Source organism: Xenopus laevis, chromosome 1L, assembly GCF_017654675.1.
Source record: "Xenopus laevis strain J_2021 chromosome 1L, Xenopus_laevis_v10.1, whole genome shotgun sequence".
In the NCBI taxonomy this organism is placed as follows: Eukaryota; Metazoa; Chordata; class Amphibia; order Anura; family Pipidae; genus Xenopus; species Xenopus laevis.
The window spans coordinates 223,480,171-223,506,740 of record NC_054371.1 but is presented as its reverse complement, the minus strand read 5'-3'; the positions used below and the strand labels follow the sequence as shown (position 1 = coordinate 223,506,740).

The following is a 26,570-nucleotide window of genomic DNA, read 5'->3' as shown; positions in this document are numbered from 1 at the left end:
AAAATCTTTAAGACTTCTCCCATTGACTTATATGCAACCTCGGCAGGTCTGAGATGCCGGATTTTTGGATTCTGAGCTTTTTCCATACTTGGGGTATAATAAATCCCGAAAAATTGTTGTTTTTTTCCTGCTAAAAATTTGGATTTTATACTAAAATAACACAAAAATGGTGACCCCCGTTTGAAACCTGGAAAGAGTCAGAAGAAACAAATAATTCAAAAACTATAAAAATAAATAAATAATGAAGACCAATTGAAAAGTTATTTAGAATTAGCAACTCTATAACATACTAAGGGGGTTATTTATGAAAGTCCGAATTTATCTCAATATTTTCTATAAATCTGCACGGGTTTTTTCAGCTTATTTATAAATATACTTTCCCGAAAGTTTTGTTTGAGGGAAAAAACCTGAAAAAATGGCGAAAATTACAAATTCTTTGAATTTTTCCACCCGAAAACACTGAAAAACCCAGCGCAGATCAAAAAATCTTTTGGACCTCTCCCATTTGGGCAAATTCACTAAGCGCCGACGCGCGAACGCTAGCGTTAATTCGCTAGCGTTTGGCATTTTCGTTACTGCGCAAATTCACTAACGAACGCTGGCGTAGTTTCGCTAGTGTTACTTCGCACCCTTACGCCTGGCGAATTGTCGCTAGCGATGTAACTACGCAAATTCACTAACGTGTGCAGTGTACTGAACGCTACCTTTTACGCTAGACTTCCTTCGCCACCTCAGACCAGGCGAAGCGCAATAGAGTATATAGGGATTGTTTCAAAAAAAGTCAACATTTTTTCTAAGTCCCAAAAAACGCTGGCGTGTTTTCTACATTATGGGTGATAGGCTGAAAAAGATCGAAAATTTTTTTGGGGCTCCCCTCCTTCCCCCCTACATTTCTTGACTCATGGCAACTTAACTATACAGTGGGCACATGTGTAGGGTAAAATAAAAATTTTATTTGATGATTTGAAGGTTTTCTAGGCATTTGTAGTGCAGATACGTATTCCTCCATTGAAATTTGAATTTGGCGCCGTATGCAAATTAGCCTTCGCTAGCGTAACTTCGCTTTACATATCGAATCAACGCTAGCGCAACTTCGCAACCTTACGCTACCCCTGAGCGCAACTTCGGATTTTAGTGAATTTGCGGAGCGCTGGCGAAACTACGCCTGGTGAAGTGCGGCGAAGCGTGGCGAAGTTGCGCCTGGCGAAACTACGAATGTTAGTGAATTTGCCCCATTGACTTATATGCAACCTCGGCAGGTCTGAGATGCCAGATTTTCGAATTTGAACTTTTTCCATCCTTGGGGTATAATAAATCACGAAAAATTTGTGGGGGTTTTTTTCCACTAAAAATTCGGTATATTAATCAAATTTTTTGGGTTTTTGGTATCCAGAGTTTAGTAAATGACCCCCTAAAAGTTACAGTGAAGGTGAACCACCCCTTTTAATAACCTCTAGTGTATTCGAATTTATTAGAGTAAAAAAGAATTCACATGAATTTGAAATTCAACCTTTGATAAATGGGCCTCAAAATAAACTCGCATGAAGCGCAGGGAGCAATGCAGTGTTGTCTGCAGAGGACATTCCACTTTGATTCCCTTATTAAAGTCTGCTCTGAGCACTAACTGGTTACATTATATGGAGTTTTCTTTTCTGCTGAGCCAATAATCATTTCTTCATGTTGTTTCATACAGTCAGGGGTGCTTCACCAATGAGGCGAGTTGAGGCTGTCGCCTCAGGCAGCAGCACCCCACTAGGTACCAGGGGCAGCAAAAATGCTGCTCCTGGTACTTTAAGAGCGAATTTCCGGGGGGAGGGGGCAGCAGCAACTGCTGCTGACTCAGGCGGCGGAGGGGCCAGGATCGCCCCTGCATACAGTTAGAGAAAAGGGGGGCCCCTGATGTAAAGTGATAAAGGGCAGTGTTGGTGCCGCAGTGTCTCCTCGCACACACGCATTACAGCGGCGCATGCAGTGATACGATGCAGGAGGCCTGCTGGGACCTGTGGGATCTCTGATATTCTGGGCTATATCACCCCGGCCTTAATCTGGGACAAACAATGTCATTCTGTCTGCAATAAGTGGCTTCATATGATTCATATTTTCCCACACTCAGAACAAGGGCTGACTCATTTCCATGCTCATTTAGTTGCAGGAAACCATAGAGAACAAGGGCTGGACCTCGCAAGGGCCTTTAATTAGAAGCAAGTTAGGTTTTGTTCTGGGGGGGGGATAATGCAGTGCACAGTACCATGATGCTTGTACAATTAGCCAGCCCTGTTTCATCCTGCCCAAATTCCTTTCTTTATCAGCATCCGTCCCACCAGCAAAAAATAAAAACACGTTTCATTTTAAGCTGAAACCCTGAAAGAGTTGCCTCCACCTTAAAGGGACATGATGCTGCGAGTCTAGCCCAGCAGTGCTCTGCCATTGTATAGAAACATCAGTTTTAATTCAAAATCTTTTGTTGACAAGGGCAGTTCTCCCGCTAAGAATAAAACTAAAGACCCAGAAGACTTTCCTGATATTTCATGGTGCTGCTGGTCTTCTTACAACTAAATTAGCCCACTGGGGCCCTTTTAATTTCTGTTACTTGCCCCTTACACGGGACACTCACCAGACACTGCCCTACAGCAGAAGTGAGGCAGGAAGGAATTTGGAGGGTTAACAGGGAGATTTGGGTACCCAGCTTATTGTATGGGCTGTTGTTTGTGGCAAATTGTACAGCAGTCTTGGTGCAATGTTACTTGTAGATTTTGTAAAAAGCTGGAACTGACCTTTGGGCAACCTCAAAATTTGCCTAATAAAAGAAAGAAATAAAATAATATGTGCCTGATAAAAGAAAACATGTTTCTGAGCAACTTTCCAATATACCTAATATAATATGCCTACATTTCCAGTGCTTTTAAAGTTATTTGTAAAAACAATTGCCACTGAAAGCAGCATTTGCTTAAAGGATAAGTAAACCGCAAAAATGAGTAAATGTAAAAATAATGCAATGTACATTCATTATTTCTTTATTTTTAATTCCAAGATATTAAGGGATACATGTACTGTTAATATGAATGAATTGTTACAACAGCGCCACCTGATGGTCATTTTCCCACCAGTCTGACCACCAAGTAGTCAGGGAAGTTGTCAGGAGAAAGAAGCTGCTCTGATGTTCTTCTGCTTAGGAATAAAATTAGAAACCTTTCTCACATCTTTCCTAAGCAGAAGAACATCAGAGCAGCCTCTTCAAACAAAAACAATACCCTTCAAACAATGTAGGTCTCTATAAAAATATATTGCATAAAACAGCTCATATGTAAAACCCTGCTTCATGTAAATAAACCATTTTCATAATAATATACTTTTCTAGTAGTATGTGCCATTGGGTAATCATAAATAGAAAACTGCCATTTTAAAAAATAATGGCCGCCCCCTGGGATCGTATGATTCACGGTGCACACAAACATACCAGCAAACCATACATGTTAGGTCACATGAGCCAATTAACAGACAGAGTTGTGTCTTTTGCTTCCACACGTCTTCCTGTTACAGTTAGAGCTGCAGTATATCTGGTCAGATGATCTCTTCCTGTTACAGTTAGAGCTGCAGTATTTCTGGTCAGGTGATCTCTTCCTGTTACAGTTAGAGCTGCAGTATTTCTGGTCAGGTGATCTCTTCCTGTTACAGTTAGAGCTGCAGTATTTCTGGTCAGGTGATCTCTTCCTGTTACAGTTAGAGCTGTAGTATTTCTGGTCAGGTGATTTCTTCCTGTTACAGATAGAGCTGCAGTATTTATGGTCAGGTGATCTCTTCCTGTTACAGTTAGAGCTGCAGTATTTATGGTCAGGTGATCTCTTCCTGTTACAGTTACAGCTGCAGTATTTCTGGTCAGATGATCTCTGAGGCAACACACAGACCATCACGAAATGGTGGTTCAAGGCAAGAGATGTAAAAGGGCAATATTTACTTAATTATATATTCCAGTTTGGTAAGATTCTTTAATATGCCACTTAATTTGATATAAACTATCTGTTGATGAAGTATTCATTTTGGGGGTAAAGTTTTCCTTTAATAAACCTGCCCCTTAGTGTAATTGCCCGGCGCTGCATGTTAATTCTCAAGTGAAGAATAGCTTGTCTCTCTATTGCTTATAATGAAGGGGTTGGCCAATCTCATCTAAAGGTTGGACACACAAGCACCTCTTTCAATGCTGAAAATGACATGATGAGATTTCTCAAAGGAAAATTTCCCTTCTTTTCCTGTCTCTCTCTCCCTTTCTTTCCTTCCCCTTGTCTTTCAGTTATGCCTGCCGCCACTTGCGGAGATATTTATATGTCCTGGACAAACTCTATTTCCCTCACTCGCACTGCTCTACGCTGCACCATTGCTTCTCGGCTCTCAGTGACAATGGGGAGGAACTCTTGTCTCTCACTTGCTCCCATATACTCAGATCCTATGCTTCCAGGTTATTAACCTCTGCTTGCTCTTACGTCTTGTTTGCATGCTGCATGATATGGGCTATGTGTAACCTCTCTCAAACTCCATGACTCAGCCCGCCCTGTGGATACAGGCACCATGAGCTACTTATATATATATTATATATTATATTTATATATACATGATCTATCCCTATTATATAGCAAGTCATTTATCCACCTACTGTCAGTTAGAGAAGCTTTAGACCCCAGACCTTCAGCTAGAGGCAATGTTTATTGAATTACTGATATAACAGTGTCATAGTCATAGGGCCCTGACCCCTTACCAAATGTTGGATCCAAAAGGGAACTTAAAGGGAAATAAATCTAAACACCTTTGTTATAGACACAAAGCTGCAGTAATACAGGTCCGGGAGCTTTGAGCATCACTCATGTATTATGGACAATGTACCTCCTACTGTAAATGATTAGGATATTAGAAGTCACTGAGGGGTTGTTCTGTGACCATATAAAGGCACAAGGCTGCAGGCTGAGTTATACAGGGAACTCTGAGTATCACCTATGTATTATAAATGATAATGTACCCCCTACTGTAAATGATAAGGATATTAGAAGTCACTGAGGGGTCCTGTGACCATATAAAGGCACAAGGCTACAGGCTGAGTTATACAGGGGACTCTTAGGATCACTCATGTATTATAAGGGATAATGTACCCCCTTCTGTAAATAATAAGGATATTAGAAGTCACTAAGGGGTTGTTCTGTGACCATATAAAGGCACAAGGCTACAGGCTGAGTTATACAGGGAACTCTGAGTATCACTCATGTATTATAAGGGATAATGTACCCCCTACTGTAAATGATAAGGATATTAGAAGTCACTGAGAGGTTGTTCTGTGACCATATAAAGACACAAGGCTGCAGGCTGAGTTATACAGGGAACTCTAAGTATCACTCATGTATTATAAGGGATAGTGTACCCCCTACTGTAAATGATAAGGATATTAGAAGTCACTAAGGGGTTGTTCTGTGACCATATAAAGGCACAAGGCTACAGGCTGAGTTATACAGGGAACTCTGAGTATCACTCATGTATTATAAGGGATAATGTACCCCCTACTGTAAATGATAAGGATATTAGAAGTCACTGAGGGGTTGTTCTGTGACCATATAAAGGCACAAGGCTGCAGGACTTCATATACCCTTATAATTTAAAATGATGGGTACAGAATTTCTTATATACAGTGCATCATGTGATACAAATATCATGATGACTATTTCTGAACCTATATTGTACAAGTATTACATGAATGTTATCTGTTATCAGAATGAAACAAATGCCATGACTACAACCCATTATGGATGCACTAAATCCATCATTTTTGGATTATATGGATACCAGTGTTTTGATTGAGTTTTGCTGAGCACTCAATATTCTGCTAAAGTTGCTGAGATTCAGCCAAGTGGGTAGACCCCTATAATCCAGTGGATTTTACGCCCTTCAAGTATTCAGTTGCTTGGGTTACAAACTGAATGAAAAGGCCCCAAACATGGTATTAACTGCACTTGTACAACAAGCATTTGGCCTTTCTTGTGACACCATCTTGTCTTACTATGTAGTTATATTATAGCCTTGACTTTCTCGGACCTCGGCTTGCCTTCCTATACCCCCTTTGTATCATCTATATAAGGAAGAACACCTAGAACCCCTCCCTTGTTGCACTGTATAATATGTGTATATAGCTGCGGCTTTTTTTTTTTTAGTTCTTCATGTAAATCAGCCTTAAATCTCCTGTTCTCCAATTAAAAACGGGTCATTTATGAATTACTTTCATTGGCATGAATTAAATTTTTGGTTTCAAATAGTAAATGATTGTGTATTAATTGTGTTAACAACTGATGCAGAATAAATGAATTGAACCCTATCTACAAGCTTGGCCTCATAAACTCTCTATATACAGTAATTAATAAGGATAATTACATTGCAGATAATTATGCTGAGCTTTCTGCTGCTTGATGATCTAGTTAGGAATTAGTTACCCTTCCTACTCTGATGTTCTTCTGCTTAGGAATAAAATTAGAAATCTTTCTCACATCTTTCCTAAGCAGAAGAACATCAGAGCAGCCTCTTTCTTTCTCCTGACAACTTCCTTGACTACTTGGTGGTCAGACTGGTGGGAAACTGACCAGCAGGTGGCGCTGTTGTAACAAAATTCATTCATATTAACAGTATATGTATCCCTTAATATCTGGAATTAAAAAAAATAATGACTGTACATTGCAAACGTGCTTAGAATAGCACCCTCATTAATTTTACATTCACTTATTTTTAAGGTTTACTTATCCATAAACTATTGTTTGACCACTAAACATGCTGCTGGGTTTTTTTCATTGATTTCCACAATTTCTGTGGTTTTATTGCATACCTCCCAACTGTCCCTTTTTCAGAGGGACAGTCCCTCTTTTGACAGCTCAACCCGCAGTCCCTCATTTGTACTGGAAATTCCCTCTTTTCTCTGCACTGAACAGCCAGAAAAAGAAACTAAGTTTCTAACTTAATTGGCTTTTGGCAGAGAGGTCAGTACAGCTAACAGGTGCAACTAAGATACTTTGTAACAATTTTGAGATAAGAAAATAAGTAATTTTAACAGTTTAGATAAGGAGAAATATTTTCAAATTTTTATAATGAACATGGTAATTACGGGGTGTGGCCACTAAAATGGGTGTGGTCAAAAAATTGCCGCACTACATGCAGAAAACATTTTTGTCCCTCTTTTTACTTCCAAAATGTTGGGAGGTATGTTATTGCATTTTTGTCCATATGCATGATTGTTCATTACATGTTTTTTACCATAGCTTTGCAGCTCAGTAGTTTGGTTTAGAAAACCCCATTTTGGCACGTTGATGCAATCTTGTCCAGCGGCTCTCTGTTGGCCCCAATGGGTGATTCAGTGTTTGGCCCTATGATTGGATCTGATCAGTTTGGCCTGGTGTGTGGGTCCTCACTCCCTAAACTGGTAGATCTGGCTGTATATGGCCACCTGTAGGGTGTCATGTAAAGATTAGATTTAGTCAGGCCCAGATTTGTGGAAAGGACACATAGGCCCGGGCCTAGGTTGGCAGGAATTTAGGGGCCCGGAATGCTGCCCAACCACTCCCACATTGGTTCAAAAACACTGGGAATGCGCTGGAGATACAATCATTTTTTACATTTCGCATGCACCAATCCCCATTGCTCCAGTCCAGAAGATGAAAATTTGCATAAATAAAGGGGAGGGGATAGGGGCAACGAATGGCAGTGGGCCTAGGGGCACCCGCTATGTAAATCCGGCCCTGCATCTAGTTATACATAGATTTAAGATCCCAATTGTTTAGTTTTAGTATTGCCTGAGTGATTCAACTGAAATCCATCAGAGCTGATAAATGATCTGGGGAGGCAGCATTAAAGGGGTTGTTCACCTTTGAGTTAACTGTTAGTATGATGTAGAGAGGGATATTCTGAGACAATTTGCAATTGGTTTTCATTTTTTATTACATGTGGTTTTTGAGTTATTTCGCTTTTTAATCAGCAGCTCTCCAGTTTGCAATTTCAGCAATCTGGTTGCTAGGATCCAAATTCCCCTAGCAACCATACATTGAGTTGAATAAGAGACAGGAATACGAATAGGAGAGGCCTGAATAGAAAGATGGTATTCAAAATAGCATAATTATACATGTGTAGCCTTACAGAGCATTTGTGTTTTTAGATGGGGTCAGTGAATTTGAAAAGCTGGAAAGAGTCAGAAAAAGGCAAATAATTAAAAAAAAACGATAAAAAATAAAAAAAGAAGGCCAGTTGAAAAGTTGCTTAGAATTGGCCATTCTATAACACACTAAAAGTTAACTTAAAGGGGTAGTTCACCTTCAAACAACTAGTAATTTTCAGATAGATCACCAGAAATAAAGACTTTTTCCAATGACTTTCTGTTTTTCTAATATTGAAGTGTAAAGTGTAATTTTTCACCGTCTGAAGCCGCTCTGGGAGGGGGGGTCGCCGACACTCTAAACTGTTCTAAATGGATACAAATTGTCTTTTGAAAATGCTCGGTAAAAGCTATACGACATTTTAGAAAATTGTTGGACTTTCCAGACATTCAGAGACGGTAACATCTGCCTTTGGGAATTTGCCATTCGTACGACATTTTACAAATTTGTCGACTGCCACTTCTGGGTTACTTATTTTACCGACACTTTTGTGAATTCCCCCCGAAGAGTTTGAAAAATACAATCAATGTTATCAAAGATTACAGTGCTAAGGTGGCCATAGACGCCAAGATCCGCTCGTTTGGCGACATCGCCAAATGAGCGGATCTTTCCCCGATATTCCATTAACGCGCATGGCTATATCAGGGGGTAATCTGAACGTTTGGCCATATGGCCGAACAATCAGATTACAATGCGCAATGGGCTCGGGCAGGATTGGTCGGGTCAAAATCAAACCTGTCCGATCGACTGAACGAACGTTCTCCGCCGGACGAAAAATGTCGGCAAAATGTCGGCAAAGATGTCGGATCTTTGCGTCTATGGCCACCTTAAGCAAGCTACAATATTTTTAAGATTTGGAAGTGAGATTTTTGTGAAGTATTTGTGGGTAGATTGTTGGGGCTTATGTGAACAATATTCATAATAATTTAAGTGAGGGTTAAGGTTTTCCGTCAGTTCTGTGTGCGTAGCAAGAAGCACGGAAATTCTAAGATGGCCTTTTCTTGCATTGATTTTTGGCTCCTTTTGGACCTCCGCACCCTAAACATGAGGGTTATTTTTTGTTGTTTCGGAGGAAAGAAGCAAACCGAGAGCCCCCCTGTCTTGTTACATAATAAAATTTTATACGACATGTCTTGCTAAAAAGTAACCCGCCTACCAGGTCCGGACTGAGAACTAAAATAGGCCCTGGCATTTCAGGTACACAGAGGCCCAATCAGCCCCCACCAGCCCACTAAATACTGACTTTCTATGGCACCTTATAGCAGCCCCTCTGGCATTTGCCAGAACCCACAGATTGCCAGTCCGGGACTGCGCCTACTGATCAAAACCCCAATTTCTGAATCACCCAACTTCTACCCCGGCTGAGTATGAATTACAGAACTTGTCCATTCCCCCGTTTGCCTCCATAGAAACCTTTACTCCGATATATCAGATGTCCTGTTCTCCCTGGCTCTGTCCCAGAGAAATAATGTTTGTAGTTCCTTATTTATATTATTCCTTGTGTTTATACGAGTTTCTACACCTCTTTTCTGACATAAACAAAAGCTTCAAACTTTCCATTCCCTCCATTTGTTTGGTTGCTTCAACTTTTCCATGTTTCATAGGTTGTTATTAACCAAGGACCTTTGATCATTTGGCCTCGTTTTTGGTTCTGGAAATATCTCCTTGTCCGTCTCTTCAGCAGATCCTTGCTAGGGAACGGGTTAATCTGTGTAATGCCAGTTAAACTGGGAAAAGAAAGGGAAAAATCGCATGACAGAAACAATGGAAAGAGTCCAAGCTGAAAATAGTGGAATTGGTGCTTAGCAGGGGATGCGGCAGGAACGGACCACACAGCGAATGTAAGTGAAACCATCTTCATCGTCTGAAGAGGGGAGAAACCATGCAATTATCCTCATGTTTAATTTGTGTGAAAGGCTTTATTATATGGAGCTCATGATGATGTCCCCCAAAGGATCAGCACTAGGTGGGATTCAAAATTCACAGGAAACTGGATGAAAAGAAGAGGGATCTTTTGAGAGAGGATTTTAATGCGCGATTCTTCCAAGAAAAACCAAAGGCAACCGCGCTGGAACGGAGCACGAGGAAATCCCACAAGAGCAAGACACACAATATGATTTGAATTTCTCTTGCTAAAGTGTTTGTTAGTGGGACCAAAAAGGCAGCGCAAATAATGAAGCATTTTGGAAGGTGCTGAGACCAAATCCACCCAGACAATTATAGATGAGTCAAATCCCCCCAGGACATTGTTCTGCCCATAAAGACAGAGAGTGTGAAAAGCCACCTACTTTGTAGCAACTTGGATTTCTCTGCAGGAAAAGAAAAGTTCAAATGCAGTCGGTATAGAGCAGGGCTGGCAGTTATTGGCACAGGGGGGTCCAATTGGCTTTTCCTCTACCACAACTGGCAAACTCACACACACTCCCATTCCACTAACTCTGTGGGGGGTTATTTATCAGAGGTTGTTTTTTTAGAGTTTTTTTATACCTCAGACAACTGGAATGGTTTCTAATTTAAGAAAAAACTCGAATGGAAAAAAACTTGAATCAGCGAGTTCGGGGTCAACAACCCGAAAACTAAACTTAATCGAGTTATCAGCAGGAAAAAACTCAAATCACTCTAATTGATCAAGTTTTCAGGCAAAACCCTCTGAAAAAAAAACTGGGACATCATGAAGGCTGTTAAAGGGATACTGTCATGGGAAAACATGTTTTTTTTTTTTCAAACACATCAGTTAATAGTGCTGCTCCAGCAGAATTCTGCACGGAAATCCGTTTCTCAAAAGAGCAAACAGATTTTTTTTATATTTTAGTTTTGAAATCTGACATGGGGCTAGACATATTGTCAGTTTCCCAGCTCCCCCCAGTCATGTGACTTGTGCTCTGATAAACTTCACTCACTCTTAAATGCTGTTCTGCAAGTTGGAGTGATATCACCCTCCTCCCCCCCCCCCCCAGCAGCCTAACAACAGAACAATGGGAAGGTAACCAGATAACAGCTCCCTAACACAAGATAACAGCTGCCTGGCAGATATAAGAACAGCACTCAATAGTAAAATCCAGGTCCCAATGAGACACATTCAGTTACATTGAGTAGGAGAAACAACAGCCTCCCAGAAAGCAGTTCCATCCTAAAGTGCTGGCTTTTTCTGAAAGCACATGATCAGGCAAAATCACCTGAGATGCACCTACACACCAATATTACAACTAAATACACTTGCTGGTTCAGGAATGAAATTTTATATATTAGAGTGAATTATTTGCAGTGTGATTTAAAAAATAAAAACTGCACCATAAAAATCATGACGGTATCCCTTTAATATCTTCAGATGGTTCAAGGGACCTCTACTGTTGACTCCTACATGACCTTGACAGGTTTTTGATGATGTATTTTTGGATTTGAGCTATTTTCAGGGTAGGGATAGAAGAAATCTTGAAAGATTTGAGTTTTTTTTTTTAACACCAAACACAAACACAGTTTGAGGCAATAGTGCAAGAGGGCATCCCTTAGTGCTTATGCACGGAGCACTTCTGGTCAGGAATATGGGTGCTCCCTGCACCTCGCTCCAGAAAAAGGATCCAGTTTGTTGTGCAGAGTACGCTGTTAGTGGGTGCAGAACACGCTGCCTGCCCAACCAGAAAATACTTTCATTCCAGACTGGAGAGCTAAATATTCATAGCCACGTTCTGTACATTGTTTAGCCCAACCTTTATTAACCGTGAGCCACAATCAAATATAAAACTAGTTGAGGAGCAACACAAGCATGAAAAAGTCCCTGGGGTGCCAAATAAGGGCTGTGATTGGCTATTTTATAGCCCCTATGTGGACTGGCAGCCTACAGGAGCTTCTGTTTGGCAGTAAATCTGGTTTTTATACAACCAAAACTTGCCTCCAAGTCTGGTATTAAAAATTAAGCCCTGCTTATTAAAATGTTGCTCAGGAGCTACTGGTTGGGGATCACTGGTTTAGCCCATCTGCATTATCTCTCCATAGAATCCTGCCTAACAGGATCCAAGATGGTGAGCTCCTGTGCACAACCTTGAAGCCTGAATCATTACTGTTATAGGGCAGTGGAATCTCTAGACTGACGCAGTAAGTTTAGTATGTAAAATTCAGCATTTCTAGTCATATTTATTTTTAGGATTTAGATCCCCTTAAAGTTTATAAAGACCAGAAGCAAAACAAAGTTTATATTTTAATATATATTTATTTTCACCTGCCCTATAACTTCAGCATGTTGCTATTTGTGCATATTGCTATATGCTCTGTGTGAATCCCATTCCTGCTCTGAGTACTCCAACACACTGATGAGATTTCCTGGAATTCAATATTTCTCCTCACAAGGCCCTGTGAACTGCTAGGAAATGTACATTCATTGTGGAAGGTCGTATGTAATTATCCATATAACAGGAAATCCCGAAAATGTATTTACTGCATAAAGCACTGTAGTATCAAGCAGAATTGTAAGTAATAATAAATCCCTTCAAACCTTCTTGTAACTGCACCCCTGTCATCACTTTTAATGTGCTGTGATTTTGAGGCCACGTCAGGTTCCCCTCCTATATCTCCAAATGTTCTGTTTCTTGATGGTTCGTTAAAATATGGCTTTTGGTTACAGGAGTCCCTGCCAAAAAAAGTACATTTTATTTCTGCACAAACAATATTATTTCTATTACATCCTAAACATCTCACAAGCCAAAAGTTATATGTGCCAACTGCGCGACACATTCTGATAGTATCATTACTCCGGATTTGTTACGTGCCTAATGCCCGATGCAATCTGATAGTATAGTTACTCCTGATTCTATGTGCCAAGCTCCCAATACAGTCTGATAGTATTGTTACTCCTGATTCTATGTGCCAAGCTCCCAATACAGTCTGATAGTATTGTTACTCCTGATTCTATGTGCCAAGTGCCTGATATAGTCTGACAGTATAGTTACTCCTGGTTCTATGTCCCAAGTGCCTATTACAGTCTGATAGTATAGTTACTCCTGATTCTATGTGCCAAGCTCCCAATACAGTCTAATAGTATAGTTACTTCTGATTCAATGTGCCAAGTGCCTGATACAGTCTGATAGTATAGTTACTCCTGATTCTGTGCCAATTGCCCAATGCAGTCTGATAGTATAGTTACTCCTGATTCTATGTGCCAAGTGCCTAATACCGTCTGATAGTATAGTTACTCCTAATTCTGTGCCAAGTGCTCAATGCAGTCTGATAGTATAGTTACTCTTGATTCTATGTGCCTAGTGCCTGATACAGTCTGATAGTATTGTTACTCCTGATTCTATGTGCCAAGTGCCTGATATAGTCTGACAGTATAGTTACTCCTGGTTCTATGTCCCAAGTGCCTAATACAGTCTGATAGTATAGTTACTCCTGATTCTATGTGCCAAGCTCCCAATACAGTCTAATAGTATAGTTACTTCTGATTCAATGTGCCAAGTGCCTGATACAGTCTGATAGTATAGTTACTCCTGATTCTGTGCCAATTGCCCAATGCAGTCTGATAGTATAGTTACTCCTGATTCTATGTGCCAAGTGCCTAATACCGTCTGATAGTATAGTTACTCCTAATTCTGTGCCAAGTGCTCAATGCAGTCTGATAGTATAGTTACTCCTGATTCTATGTGCCTAGTGCCTGATACAGTCTGATAGTATAGTTACTCCTAATTCTGTGCCAAGTGCTCAATGCAGTCTGATAGTATAGTTACTCTTGATTCTATGTGCCTAGTGCCTGATATAGTCTGATAGTATTGTTACTCCTGATTCTATGTGCCAAGTGCCTGATATAGTCTGACAGTATAGTTACTCCTGGTTCTATGTCCCAAGTGCCTAATACAGTCTGATAGTATAGTTACTCCTGATTCTATGTGCCAAGCTCCCAATACAGTCTAATAGTATAGTTACTTCTGATTCAATGTGCCAAGTGCCTGATACAGTCTGATAGTATAGTTACTCCTGATTCTGTGCCAATTGCCCAATGCAGTCTGATAGTATAGTTACTCCTGATTCTATGTGCCAAGTGCCTAATACCGTCTGATAGTATAGTTACTCCTAATTCTGTGCCAAGTGCTCAATGCAGTCTGATAGTATAGTTACTCCTGATTCTATGTGCCTAGTGCCTGATACAGTCTGATAGTATAGTTACTCCTGATTCTATGTGCCTAGTGCCTGATACAGTCTGATAGTATAGTTACTTCTGATTCTATGTGCCAAGTGCCTGATACTGTCTGATAGTATAGTTACTCCTAATTCTGTGCCAAGTGCTCAATGCGTTCTGATAGTATGTTACTCCTGATTCTATGTGCCTTGTGCCTGATACAGTCTGATAGTAAAGTTACTTCTGATTCTGTGCCAATTGCCCAATGCAGTCGGATAGTATAATTACTTCTGATTCTATGTGCTAAGCATCCAATACAGTCTGATAGTATGATGCCTATGATTAAGGGAAGGTATTCCCGAAACACGTAAGGCCTATGTACCTTTGCAGTACTCTACAATAAAAACCTGTTTTTTACCGGAGTGCCGTCCTCCTGTTCGTATATTTACTGTTGGCAGTGGGGACACTGCGGACTGAGCACCCGGCACTACAGAGGAGCAGCTAAGTGGTCGTGAGTTGAAGCGGTCCTAATCGTTTTTGAGTCTGATAGTATAGTTACTTCTGATTCTATGTGCTAAGTGCCTGATACAGTCTCATAGTATAGTTACTCCTGATTCTGTGCCAATTGCCCAATGCAGTCTGATAGTATAATTACTTCTGATTCTATGTACTAAGTGCCTGATACAGGCTCATAGTATGATTACTTTTGCCAAGACAGTATGGTAGAATACTTACTCTTAGCTATGTGCCAAGTGCTTGCTCTCTTAGAATTGCTACTCCTGATTCTACATGCCAAGCACCCGATACAGTCTGTTAGTATAGTTACTCCTGACTTATATCAGGACCTTTGGTTTTTTTGGGGTTTTTTTTTAACTGTCTGCTCTTTCCTTGATAATTCCTCTTAATGGAGTATAGAACCTATGTATACGCTCACATAAACTATATATACCAGACAGTAGCTGTGCACCAGTATCTATCTACCATAGCATTGTGCCTATACTATAGCTCAGTGATCCCCAACCAGTGGCTCATGGGTAACAAGTTACTCACCAACCCCTTGGATGTTACTCCCAGTAACAAAGCAGGTGATTATTTTTGAATTCCAGACTTGGAGACAAGTTTTGGTTGTATAAAAACCAGTTGTACTGCCAAACAGAGTCTCCTGTAGGCTGCCAGTCCATGTAGGGGCTATAAAATAGCCAATTAATCGAATGTTGATGTCCTAAAAAGAAATCTATGGGAAGATTGAGGACCACAAAAATGCCTTGGAGGGCCGCCACTTGGACATTCCAGTACTATAGCAGCTCCCCCCGATAGTGAGGGATAAAACATTATGCAAATCTCATTAATCCTCCATTTACTCTGGGGAGGGGTAGATCTCTGCCTATGTGGGACTCCATCCAAGTTCTACTCCTCCATATTTATCTCTGTGCATGAACTGATTAGGGTTTCTCACATGCTCTGCATATTTACTCACAACTGTATTAATAGCTTGGGAAATCAAACAACTCCATAAACTCCATGTCTCGCATTAAACCAGATGAGGAAAAGATGCCATTCCGCTGTCTTGTTAATGCAGTGTAATGCCAGCGAAGAGAGAACACATCTGGAGCCATTTATAGACGTTACTATTAGCAGTGCAGCATCACAACATTGTCACACATCCACCACTTGTTTGACGCCTGTCGCTGATTATTCAAGGTCCTTTATTTCCAAACAGAATTCCTCGGGTCAGTAGAAAGTATTTCAAAGCTACCATTAGTCCAACATGCCCTTGTGGAATCAAGGAAAAGATGTTGTGAAGAAAGTGATTCATTAGTGGGTAGGGTTGTCACCTGTCCGGAATTTGGAAGGTGCTGCCCGGGTGAAAAGTACCTGTCCGGTTTTCCAAATTAGGACCTTGAATTGAATGACATGGCAATCAGTCAATCGCTGATGGCCATGTCACCAATCCCGCCCCCACATCATCTCTCCCGCCCCAACGTCATCCAGTCAGCCCCCCAACTACATCCGTCCCACCTCTGATGTCATCCAGCCCACCCCCAACGTCACCGACCCGCCTCCTACTCGTTTTCCTCAAAGAAAACACGTGGAAACCGTATTTGTGGGGCAATAGTATCCACCCTGTGTCTGCATTGCATCTTCCTTCCTTCATCTCTTCAGCTGCAGATCTTCCTCTTTAGCAGGATTAATGGACCCAGGGTTGAGGAATATGTTGGGCCTGTTGGCTTGACTGTATATAACACATGGTAGGGAATAGGGTTTCTTTTAACTTTTTAATGTACACTCCCGAGGCCTGAATTTTCTATGCTTGCAAATGCAAATGAACCAGCAACTTCCGAAATTCCATTATTACACCAGCCATTTACCTCCATTGCAAGCTGATCGTATTGTTGTTCCAAGCTGGAGACCTTTAGAGCCTTATGAACCTTCTGAAATTGATCGGTGAATGTAAATGCAATGTAGTCAGGTATTGACTGGTACTGTTTCCTGGCATGCATATTTGGGAGTTGAACCTATGCCACCATTGATCAGGCAGTGACATTATTATTATTAACTTACCCAACCCTTACTTCCTTGTATTCTACTTTGCGGAATAATTTGTTGGGTAATCTTGTGATCTAATTGGATGAAAGTTTGCCAGTAGAAGAATAGGCTATAATTAAGTAAGCCTTATCAGAAAAGTCCACCTAAATATACCAATAAACCCTCAAAGTAATGCTTCTCTGAGTCCTCTGTCAAAAGAAACACCACATTTCTTTCCTTCTATTGTGTACTCATGGGCTTCTGTATCAGACTTCCTGTTTTCAGCTTAAACCTCCAGGGCTAGGGCTTGAGCATGCTCAGTTTGCTCCTCTCTCTACCTTCCCCTTCCCCCTTCCCTGCTGTAAGCTGAGCCCAGAGCTATGAGTGAGCAGGGAGAGACTCCTGCAGGAAGTGATGTCACACAAAGCTAATGTGGCAGCTGCTATCCTAAACAACAGAGAGAGCTTCTAGAGCTGTTTACTCAGGTACGGTAAAGCATTCTGCAGAATAAATATAGTCTTATAGCTTGCACTATTGTGGCTAATCTATTGGCAATAAACTGCTTTGGTAACTTTCCTTCTCCTTAAAGAATAAAAAACATTCATCTAATGACCACCCTTTGTGACTGGGAGAAGTTCTTGACATGTCTGGAAGAGGCCAAGACGCATTTATCTACACTACATTGAGACCCGCCTGTATGCAGCCAATGTACCTGTAGTTCAGGTTTTCATGGCACGAGATAGACGTTGCAAAGTCAACATACCTGCTGCAATGATATCTTCAATGCTTCATCTGAATATTACTGGTATGGCCGAGCTGCCATGTTTATTGTCAACAGGCTTGTAAACAACTATAAATAGGAATAAACAGACCGCATCAGCATCTGATGTGGCAAAACATCTCCTGCACTAAATCTGTCATTTTCACAGAAGCAAGTGTCAGGCCATCAAATGGATGTCACTATGACTCCAGAAGAGATTAGATGCACAACTTAAGCATCCGAGTAATGTCAAGTGAGAGAACATTGGCTGCCTCGACCCCATCACAGGATTCTTATTAAGTCACTGCACATTTCACAAAGATGTTTTATTAAAGGCATCGTTGGGTTCGTCCTCTTGACAGCACAGATGAAAAGGACTTGTGTGGTCTCAAACGACCGGCCCCATCTGCATCTTATTTCAGTGGAAGCCCAATAAAGGGATCCGCAGGCTGCGCAAGAACAAAATAAAACCCAGCATAAAGTGAAAAATAATTGCAAACTGCTTGTGTCTGTTGGAGAGAAAAGCTACAGTTTCACGTTTTGGTTTCCTATTTCGTGACTGGAGCAAATCGGAGCTTGGCTTGTCCATGAAAGTCACATACAGAAGTGATAGCTGCTTTGGTGCTTATAAACTTAAATCATCCCTGGGTTTATTTCCCCTTTCATCCTCTCCACTCACAATGTGGCACTTGCTGCTGGAAAGGGAAAATTCCATTTACACAGCAGAAAGAAGGCAACCTTACAGTTGCTATTTGATTTTCATGTTTATCTGTAACCCATACCTCCCAATTGTGCAGTTTTTGCGGGACAGTCGCCATTTTGACAGCTCAGCCCACAGTTCCGGATTGTTACTGAAATGTCCCACCTTTCTCTTTAATCAGAAAAAGATATAAAGTTTGTAACTTAATTGGCTTTTGGCAGAGAGCCCTCAATACTTTTGTAACAATTTAAGATAAGCACATAAACAATTGTAACTATTTAAGATAAGCAGGTCTCTTGGGGAAACTGTGACTCACAGCTGAAAGGGCAATTCACCTTCATGATGCAGTTTAAGGGTTAAATCAAAACCATTGCTACGACTGTAGTAGCTGTTCTACAATTAGTATTTATATTATTATTTATAAGTAGTTTATTGTGGGAAATATACCGAATCCAGTATTTGGAATTCAGCTGAATCCCTGAATCCTTCATGAAATATTCGGCAGAATACCAAATCCGAATCCTAAACTGCATATGCAAATTAGGGACAGGAAAAACATTCTTACTTCCATGTTGTGCGACAAAAAGTTACATGATTTAACTTCCCACCCCTAATTTGTATATGCAAATTAGGATTCCGATTTGATTCGGCTGAATCCTAAGCCTGCTGAAAAAGACTGAATCCCAAACTGAATCCTGGATTCGGTGCATCCCTAGTTAAATGTAATTTGCGTGTTTCTCAACCTAACATAATCGGCCTGCAGACTGAACACTCATGCTGTGAGTCAATGACAGATTTCCCCTGTTATAATTGTCTGATTCCAACCTGAGCCATAAATTTGCTGTGCACTACACATGATGGTTGGGTTGTTTGCACTAGGAAAAGCATGTTAGGTTGAGCACATTAATATACCATTTATATCTCAAAGGATGGATAATAAAACCTGTATGTGGACAAAAAGGATTAAGTATCCTCTCATGCATCATTTATTCAGATTTCTTCCTGATTGCCAGCCAAGCAACCAATTAGCAGTTTATTTTCTTGCAGAACACTGCATAATACTAAATGTCAATTTGAAGACTGACTTCCCCTTTAATTTAGGTTCAACCCTACTTTAATATTCTTTTACATCTTTTCTATCTTTACCTTTGCCTTTGCACATTTTGCAAGTTCTTTGAGGTGGGACTGTGCTCCTGTCTGCCTAGTTTTGGCTGGAACTGAATCCAGTACAACTGGCCTCTTTTAATCCAAGCTCTTTTAAAATCTAAGCTCCTAAATACTCACTATATCATCATTACTCATGTCACAGAGCAAGAAGTAATAAGGAAGCAGCTATGGTCCAGAGTGGGAGTTTTTACCCATGAGCCGCATTCAATTGTTAAAAGACTTGGGGAGCAATAGAAGCATGAAAATACTTCCAGCGGGTGCTAAATAAGGGCTGTGATTGGCTATTTGGTAGCCCCTATGTGGACTGACAGACTACAGGAGACTCTGTTTGGCAGTACATCTGATTTTTATACAACCAAAAGTTGTCTCCAAGCCTGGAATTCACAAATAAACACCTGCTTTGAGGCCACTGGGAGCAACATCCAAGGGGTTGGTGAGGAACGTGTTGCTCAAGAGCCTCTGGTTGGGAAACAATGGTCTAAAGCAGGGATCCCCAACCTTTTGAACCCGTGAGCAACATCCAGAAGTAAAAGGAGTTGGGGAGCAACACTACCATGAAAAATGTTCTTGGGGTGCCAAATAAGTGCTGTGATTGGCCATTTAGTAGCCCCTATGTGGATTGTCAACCAACATTGAGACTCTGTATGGCAGTGAACCTAGTTTTTATGCAACCAAAAGTTTCCTCCAAGCCTGGAATTCAAAAATAAGCACCTTCTTTGAGGCCACTGGGAGCAACATCCAAGGGGTTGGAGAGCAACATGTTGCTCACGAGCTACTGGTTGGGGACCACTGGTCTAAAGAAATGATAAACCAAGAGGTTTTGGGCTCCTTCTGGCAGTGGTAGAGGGGACAGACAAGCCTTACCAGAGTTTTCATTTGAAACACAAGAGTTTGTTATGTTTTCATCATATAACGATTGTCTCCATACAAGCTATCATTATATTTTTAGCTAAATTTGACTTTTGCATAGTATATCTAGGATGTCCGGTCTTCAGGTTTCCCAACTTTTGTGGTTGAATCAATCCAGTTGTTAATTGTGGTCCCCCTCTTCCACTTTTCCTTTAAAGTCATTCAAGAATAAATGTATTTTCCAGTGAATTGAGTCTTCGCCTAGTGAGTTTAAAATAAAATAAGAATCATCAGCCCTTCAAGTGGAAGATCAGACTTGTTTTGGTCAAGGATCCTTTGTTCATTGCCTTTGCCCACTCTCAAAGTCTAGAGTTCTAACGTATCACTTCTATTCCTGTTCTGTTTCTTCGTCGTCCAGCTTTAACTTCTGAATATACCATAGCCTGGACAATTCTCATCTTTGTTTTTTATAGACACATCAGAGCATTCGTACTTTCATCCTGGATCTCCAAAGAGTTGTCCTGCTTTATTTTTTCTAGAAACCCAGTTCCTTTCTTCAAAAGCTGTCTATTGCTTCTTTGTGTTCCCCTTCAACTCTTCTGTTTTCATAACCTTTCACTTCTTTATAGTCCCATTTGCTCTTTCCTTTAGATTTCTTTATGAGGTTCTTCAGATCTTCTTTATATTCAACTATAGATGTATTGAGAGCTTTAGATTTCTTATATTTGTGTCCTGCAGTCCCGGTAACTGGACCCGATCTGCTCCACTTCTCCAAGTTCCTCCTGCCTAAGCCGCCCTAACAACCAAAAGTGACCGTGCTAAAGTGGGGTGCATTAGTCCAGCTTTTTTTCTTTTTACCCAACCTCCCCTGCAAGGAATCCAAACTTCTTTGTGTGTACCTGACTCAATACATTTCTTTAATTTGTGAGTTATAGTAAATTATAGTCTTGTTCTTTTTCCCTCTCTTCTTTCTCTTCTTCACCAAAGTATCAACAAGGTAGAAGAGCTGTAAATGAACCATTTGTATTAAGTACCACTGATCCACTGTGTGTCTTGTGAGACCTTTGCTGTAATATTGACTGTACAGGTATAGGAACTGTTATCCAGAATACTCTGGACCTGTGGTTTTCCAGATAATGGATCTCTCCTGAATTTGGATATTTATACCATAAGTCTACTAGAGTTATATCTTAGTTGGGATCAAGTACAAGGTACAGTTTTATTTCAGAGAAAAAGGTAATAGTTTATAAAAATCTGGATTATTTGGATAAATTAGTCTATGGTGTCAGAATAGACTTGGTTACTGCTTGCAGATTTACCAGTCCAATACACTACTAATACAAGTGCCGAACACTTATAGTATAAGTCCAGAACACTTATAGCTTCCAGAACACTATAGCTTCCAGAACACTATAGCTTCCAGAACACTATAGCTTCCAGAACACTATAGCTTCCAGAACACTATAGCTTCCAGAACACTTATAGCTTCCAGAACACTATAGCTTCCAGAACACTTATAGCTTCCAGAACACTTATAGCTTCCAGAACACTTATAGCTTCCAGAACACTATAGCTTCCAGAACACTATAGCTTCCAGAACACTATAGCTTCCAGAACACTTTAGCTTCCAGAACACTTATAGCTTCCAGAACACTATAGCTTCCAGAACACTTATAGCTTCCAGAACACTATAGCTTCCAGAACACTATAGCTTCCAGAACACTATAGCTTCCAGAACACTATAGCTTCCAGAACACTATAGCTTCCAGAACACTTATAGCTTCCAGAACACTATAGCTTCCAGAACACTTACAGCTTCCAAGGCCCAGACAGCAAAATCCTTTAGGCAGAGAAACAATTCCCTGTTAAGTAATATCTACAAGTCCTGTTGAGAAATTAAAGGCAACATTTACCTTATGGCACATTTTGATCATTCTACCACAGCTGTAACTTGTTTATTTGACACAGCAATAAATATTCTTTGTTTCATATAAATACTACGAGCCTAGAGATTCTTCTTCATACTCTGTACACACAAGTGAGTCAGCGCTTGTATTAGTGCATTGGACTGCTAAATCTGTAAGCAGTAACCAAGCCTATTCTGTCATATGGGAGACGGCCTTTCCATAATTTGGAACTTTCTGGATAATGGGTTCCCAGATAATGGATCCCATACCTGTATATTTGGAGGCCTATTTGCCAACAGTTTAATTTTCGCGGTTTTAGAGGTTTTTGAAACCACGACTAATCTCACTTTCTCTAAAACCGCAAATGTCATCAAATTTATTTATAAAATCAGAACTGAAAAAGCACGAACCGGAAAAGTCACAAAAACTAGGGATGCACTGAATCCAGGATTCGGTTCAGGATTCGGCCTTTTTCAGCAGGATTCCGCCGAATCCTTCTGCCCGGCTGAACCGAATCTTAATTTGCAAATTAGGGAGAGGGAGGGAAATCTCGTGACTTTTTGCCACAAAACAAGGACGTAAAAAAAAAATGTTTCCCCACCCTAAGTTGCAAATTAGGATTCCGTTCAGTATTTGGTAGGGATGCACCGAATCCACTATTTTGGATTTAGCTGAAACCCCCAAATCCTTTGTGAAAGATTCGGCCGAATACCTAACTGAATCCGATCACCTGATTTCCCTCCCGCCCCTAATTTGCATATGCAAATTAAGGTTCGGATTCGGTTCAGCCAGGCAGAAGGATTCGGCCGAATCCGAATCCTGCTGAAAAAGGCCGAATCCCGAACCGAATCTTGGATTTGGTGCATCCTTAGTATTTGGCCAAATCTTTCGTGAAGGATTCAGGGGTTTGGCCGAATTCAAAAAACTGGATTCGGTGCATCCCTAGCAAAAACCACGACTTTTTCATGTTGTCGCACAAAAGTCAGCGACAAAAAGCTCAAAAACTACTTCTCAAAGAAAGATCTTCCAGTTGCAAAAGGGACATCTGCCATTGACTTCCACATGTTTTTGACAAGATTTAGCTGGAGTATGTTCGGATTCGGAATTGTCGCACTTTTGTCTCGTAATCCCGAAATAGTTGCACTTTTTTTCCCAAGTGACTTTTTCGAAATTTTGGCTTGATGCGAAAAAGTTGCGGCTTAATAAATCAGCCCTTAGGGTTAGAGTTGCTCAAGCAAGAAAGAAATAAGGGAGAATATCATGAGTACTATAGCACAGAGCTACTCCCCATAACCCAACTACTTCTGCTGCCCTGGGATGAGTGATATAGATCAGGTCACTATGTTGGTTTCCAACTGTGGTGATTGTTTTGTGACATTGTTCCACTAAAAGAACATCTCTTTTAACTTCAACCCCATGTTCTGTTATAATTGGACTTGCAAAATTAATATTGCAGAGCTCTGTTATTATAGTGTGGCATTAAGCACCGCAAATCATTTATTCCGTTTTTTTCCCCTGCCATTTCCTAAATTGCCATTTTTTCCGATGTTTTCTTCCACTGTATTCGTAACACTGAGAATGTAACAAATTCTTTTCCCTAACCATCACAAGCGATTTAACGAAAGGTCACTGAGAAACACCCTGTGCCATAACCACCGCGTAACTGGATTAAGGTTTTGCACAAATCTGCTGGATAAATAAGACTTATTGCTGGATGACACAATTCATCCTTCACAAAAGCAGAAACATTTGTAATAACATTTTCAGCTTGGGTTTGGAATCCACCCCTTGCTCATGCTCCAGTCATAAAGATTGTTCAGGCTCTTCTGTAACAGTATTCATATATGTATACAGTTATACAGGGAACTCTGAGTATCACTCGTGTATTATAAGGGATTATGTACCCCCTACTGTAAATGATAAGGATATTAGAAGTCACTGAGGGGTTGTTCTGTGACCATATAAAGGCACAAGGCTGCAGGCTGAGTTATACAGGGAACTCTGAGTATCACTCGTGTATTATAAGGGATAATGTACCCCCTACTGTAAATGATAAGGATATTAGAAGTCACTGAGGGGTTGTTCCGTGACCATATAAAGGCACAAGGCTGCAGGCTGAGTTATACAGGGAACTCTGAGTATCACTCATGTATTATAAGGGATAATGTACCCCCTACTGTAAATGATAAGGATATTAGAAGTCACTGAGGGGTTGTTCCGTGACCATATAAAGGCACAAGGCTGCAGGCTGAGTTATACAGGGAACTCTGAGTATCACTCATGTATTATAAGGATAATGTACCCCCTACTATAAATGATAAGGATATTAGAAGTCACTGAGGGGTTCTGTGACCATATAAAGGCACAAGGCTGCAGGCTGAGTTATACAGGGAACTCTGAGTATCACTCATGTATTATAAGGGATAATGTACCCCCTACTGTAAATTATAAGGATATTAGAAGTCACTGAGGGGTTGTTCTGTGACCATATAAAGACACAAGGCTGCAGGCTGAGTTATACAGGGAACTCTGAGTATCACTCATGTATTATAAGGGATACTGTACCCCCTACTGTAAATGATTAGGATATTAGAAGTCACTGAGGGGTTGTTCTGTGACCATATAAAGGCACAAGGCTGCAGGCTGAGTTATACAGGGAACTCTGAGTATCACTCATGTATTATAAGGGATAATGTACCCCCTACTGTAAATGATAAGGATATTAGAAGTCACTGAGGGGTTGTTCTGTGACCATATAAAGGCACAAGGCTGCAGGCTGAGTTATACAGGGAACTCTGAGTATCACTCGTGTATTATAAGGGATAATGTACCCCCTACTGTAAATGATAAGGATATTAGAAGTCACTGAGGGGTTGTTCTGTGACCATATAAAGGCACAAGGCTGCAGGCTGAGTTATACAGGGAACTCTGAGTATCACTCATGTATTATAAGGGATAATGTACCCCCCTACTGTAAATGATAAGGATATTACAAGTCACTTAGGTTTTTATTTTATAATATGGAGTGATATACCTTTAACTCATATCAATATAGAAAATGTTAACCTGTATTGTTGCAGAAAACAGAAACCCTCTATTTCAGCTTGTTTCAGAGAGTAAAGGTGGCCATACACGGGAGATAAAGCTGCCGATATCGGTCGTTTGGACCGATTTGACAGCTTAACTGCCCGTGTATGGGGGCTTCCGACAGGTCTTCCCGATCGATATCTGGCCACGATATCGATTGGGAAGGTTTGATTTTTAACTGACCGACCCGTCGGAGCCCCTTGGCATACCGTAATTCGATCGTTTGCCCGAATGTTCGAATTACCCCCGATATAGCCATGCTGTTAGTGGCATATCGGGGAAAGATCCGCTCGTTTGGCGATGTTGCCAAACGAGTGAATCTTTGAGTCTATGGCCAGCTTAAATAAATGGCAGCATATTAGGAGAGATACAGACAGCTAATTGTGAATTCCTCAGTACTGAGTTGATACATGCAGGGGCTGATTGCTACAGTTCTACTTTGCATTTCTGCTCCCCACATAATTGCTTTAATTTGTGTTGCGTCTGTGCCCACCCTCATTATATCCCCCTGCGTCGCTAATCATTTTTTAGAGCTAATGGTGCTATGATCTGCATGTCATAACAAAGATAAAAAGATGTTTCTCCAGACGGAGCAGAAACACAAACACAGGGTGAGCCGAGTCATGCGATTTCTAATGTTAATATTCCGAGAAGGTACATTACACCCAATTTGTTTGGATATAGCCTTCCTCTGAGTTATGGGAAGTATAAACACGTAGGGATGATACATTCATACATTCAGCCTGTTTACTGGGATTTTAATGGAGTCTGAGATGTTACCTGCAAGTAACATGGTATATCCCACTAACCCAGGGTCAAAATGCTCACATTCTTCTTCTGCTTAAAGGGCCAGCATACAGTTTGTTATGCTGTATCAAGCACAATAAAGGGGTTGTTCACCTTTTAGTTAACTGTTAGTATGATGTAGAGCGTGATCATTTGAAAACAATTTGCAATTTGTTTTTAGTATTTGTGGTTTTTTAGTTATTTAGCGTTTTATTCAGCACCTCTCCAGTTTGTAATTTCAGCCATCTGGTTGCTAGGGTCCAATTTACCCTAGCAACCATGCATTGATTTGAATAAGAGACTGGAATATGAACAGGAGAGGCCTGAATAGTAAGATGAGTAATAAAAAGTAGCAATAGCAAAACATTTGTAGCCTTGTATTTGTTTTTAGATGGGTCAGTGACCCCCCATTTGAAAGCTGGAAAAAGTCAGAAGAAAAAGGCAGATAACTAAAAACTATGAACAATGAAAAGTTGCTTAGAATTAGCCATTCTATAACATACTAAAAGCTTAC

At 40.6% G+C, this 26,570-nt stretch overlaps 1 protein-coding gene across 2 annotated transcripts in view; it reads left to right on the top strand.

Moving 5' to 3' along the window:
• dym.L (dymeclin L homeolog) overlaps positions 1-26,570 on the top strand; it is a 256,941-nt gene that overhangs the window by 161,437 nt on the left and 68,934 nt on the right. Inside the window, exon 14 of one of the 2 annotated variants that reach the window (XM_041581086.1) lies at positions 4,289-4,453. Coding sequence (XP_041437020.1) covers positions 4,289-4,453 — 165 coding nt within the window. 2 annotated transcript variants of the gene reach the window in all.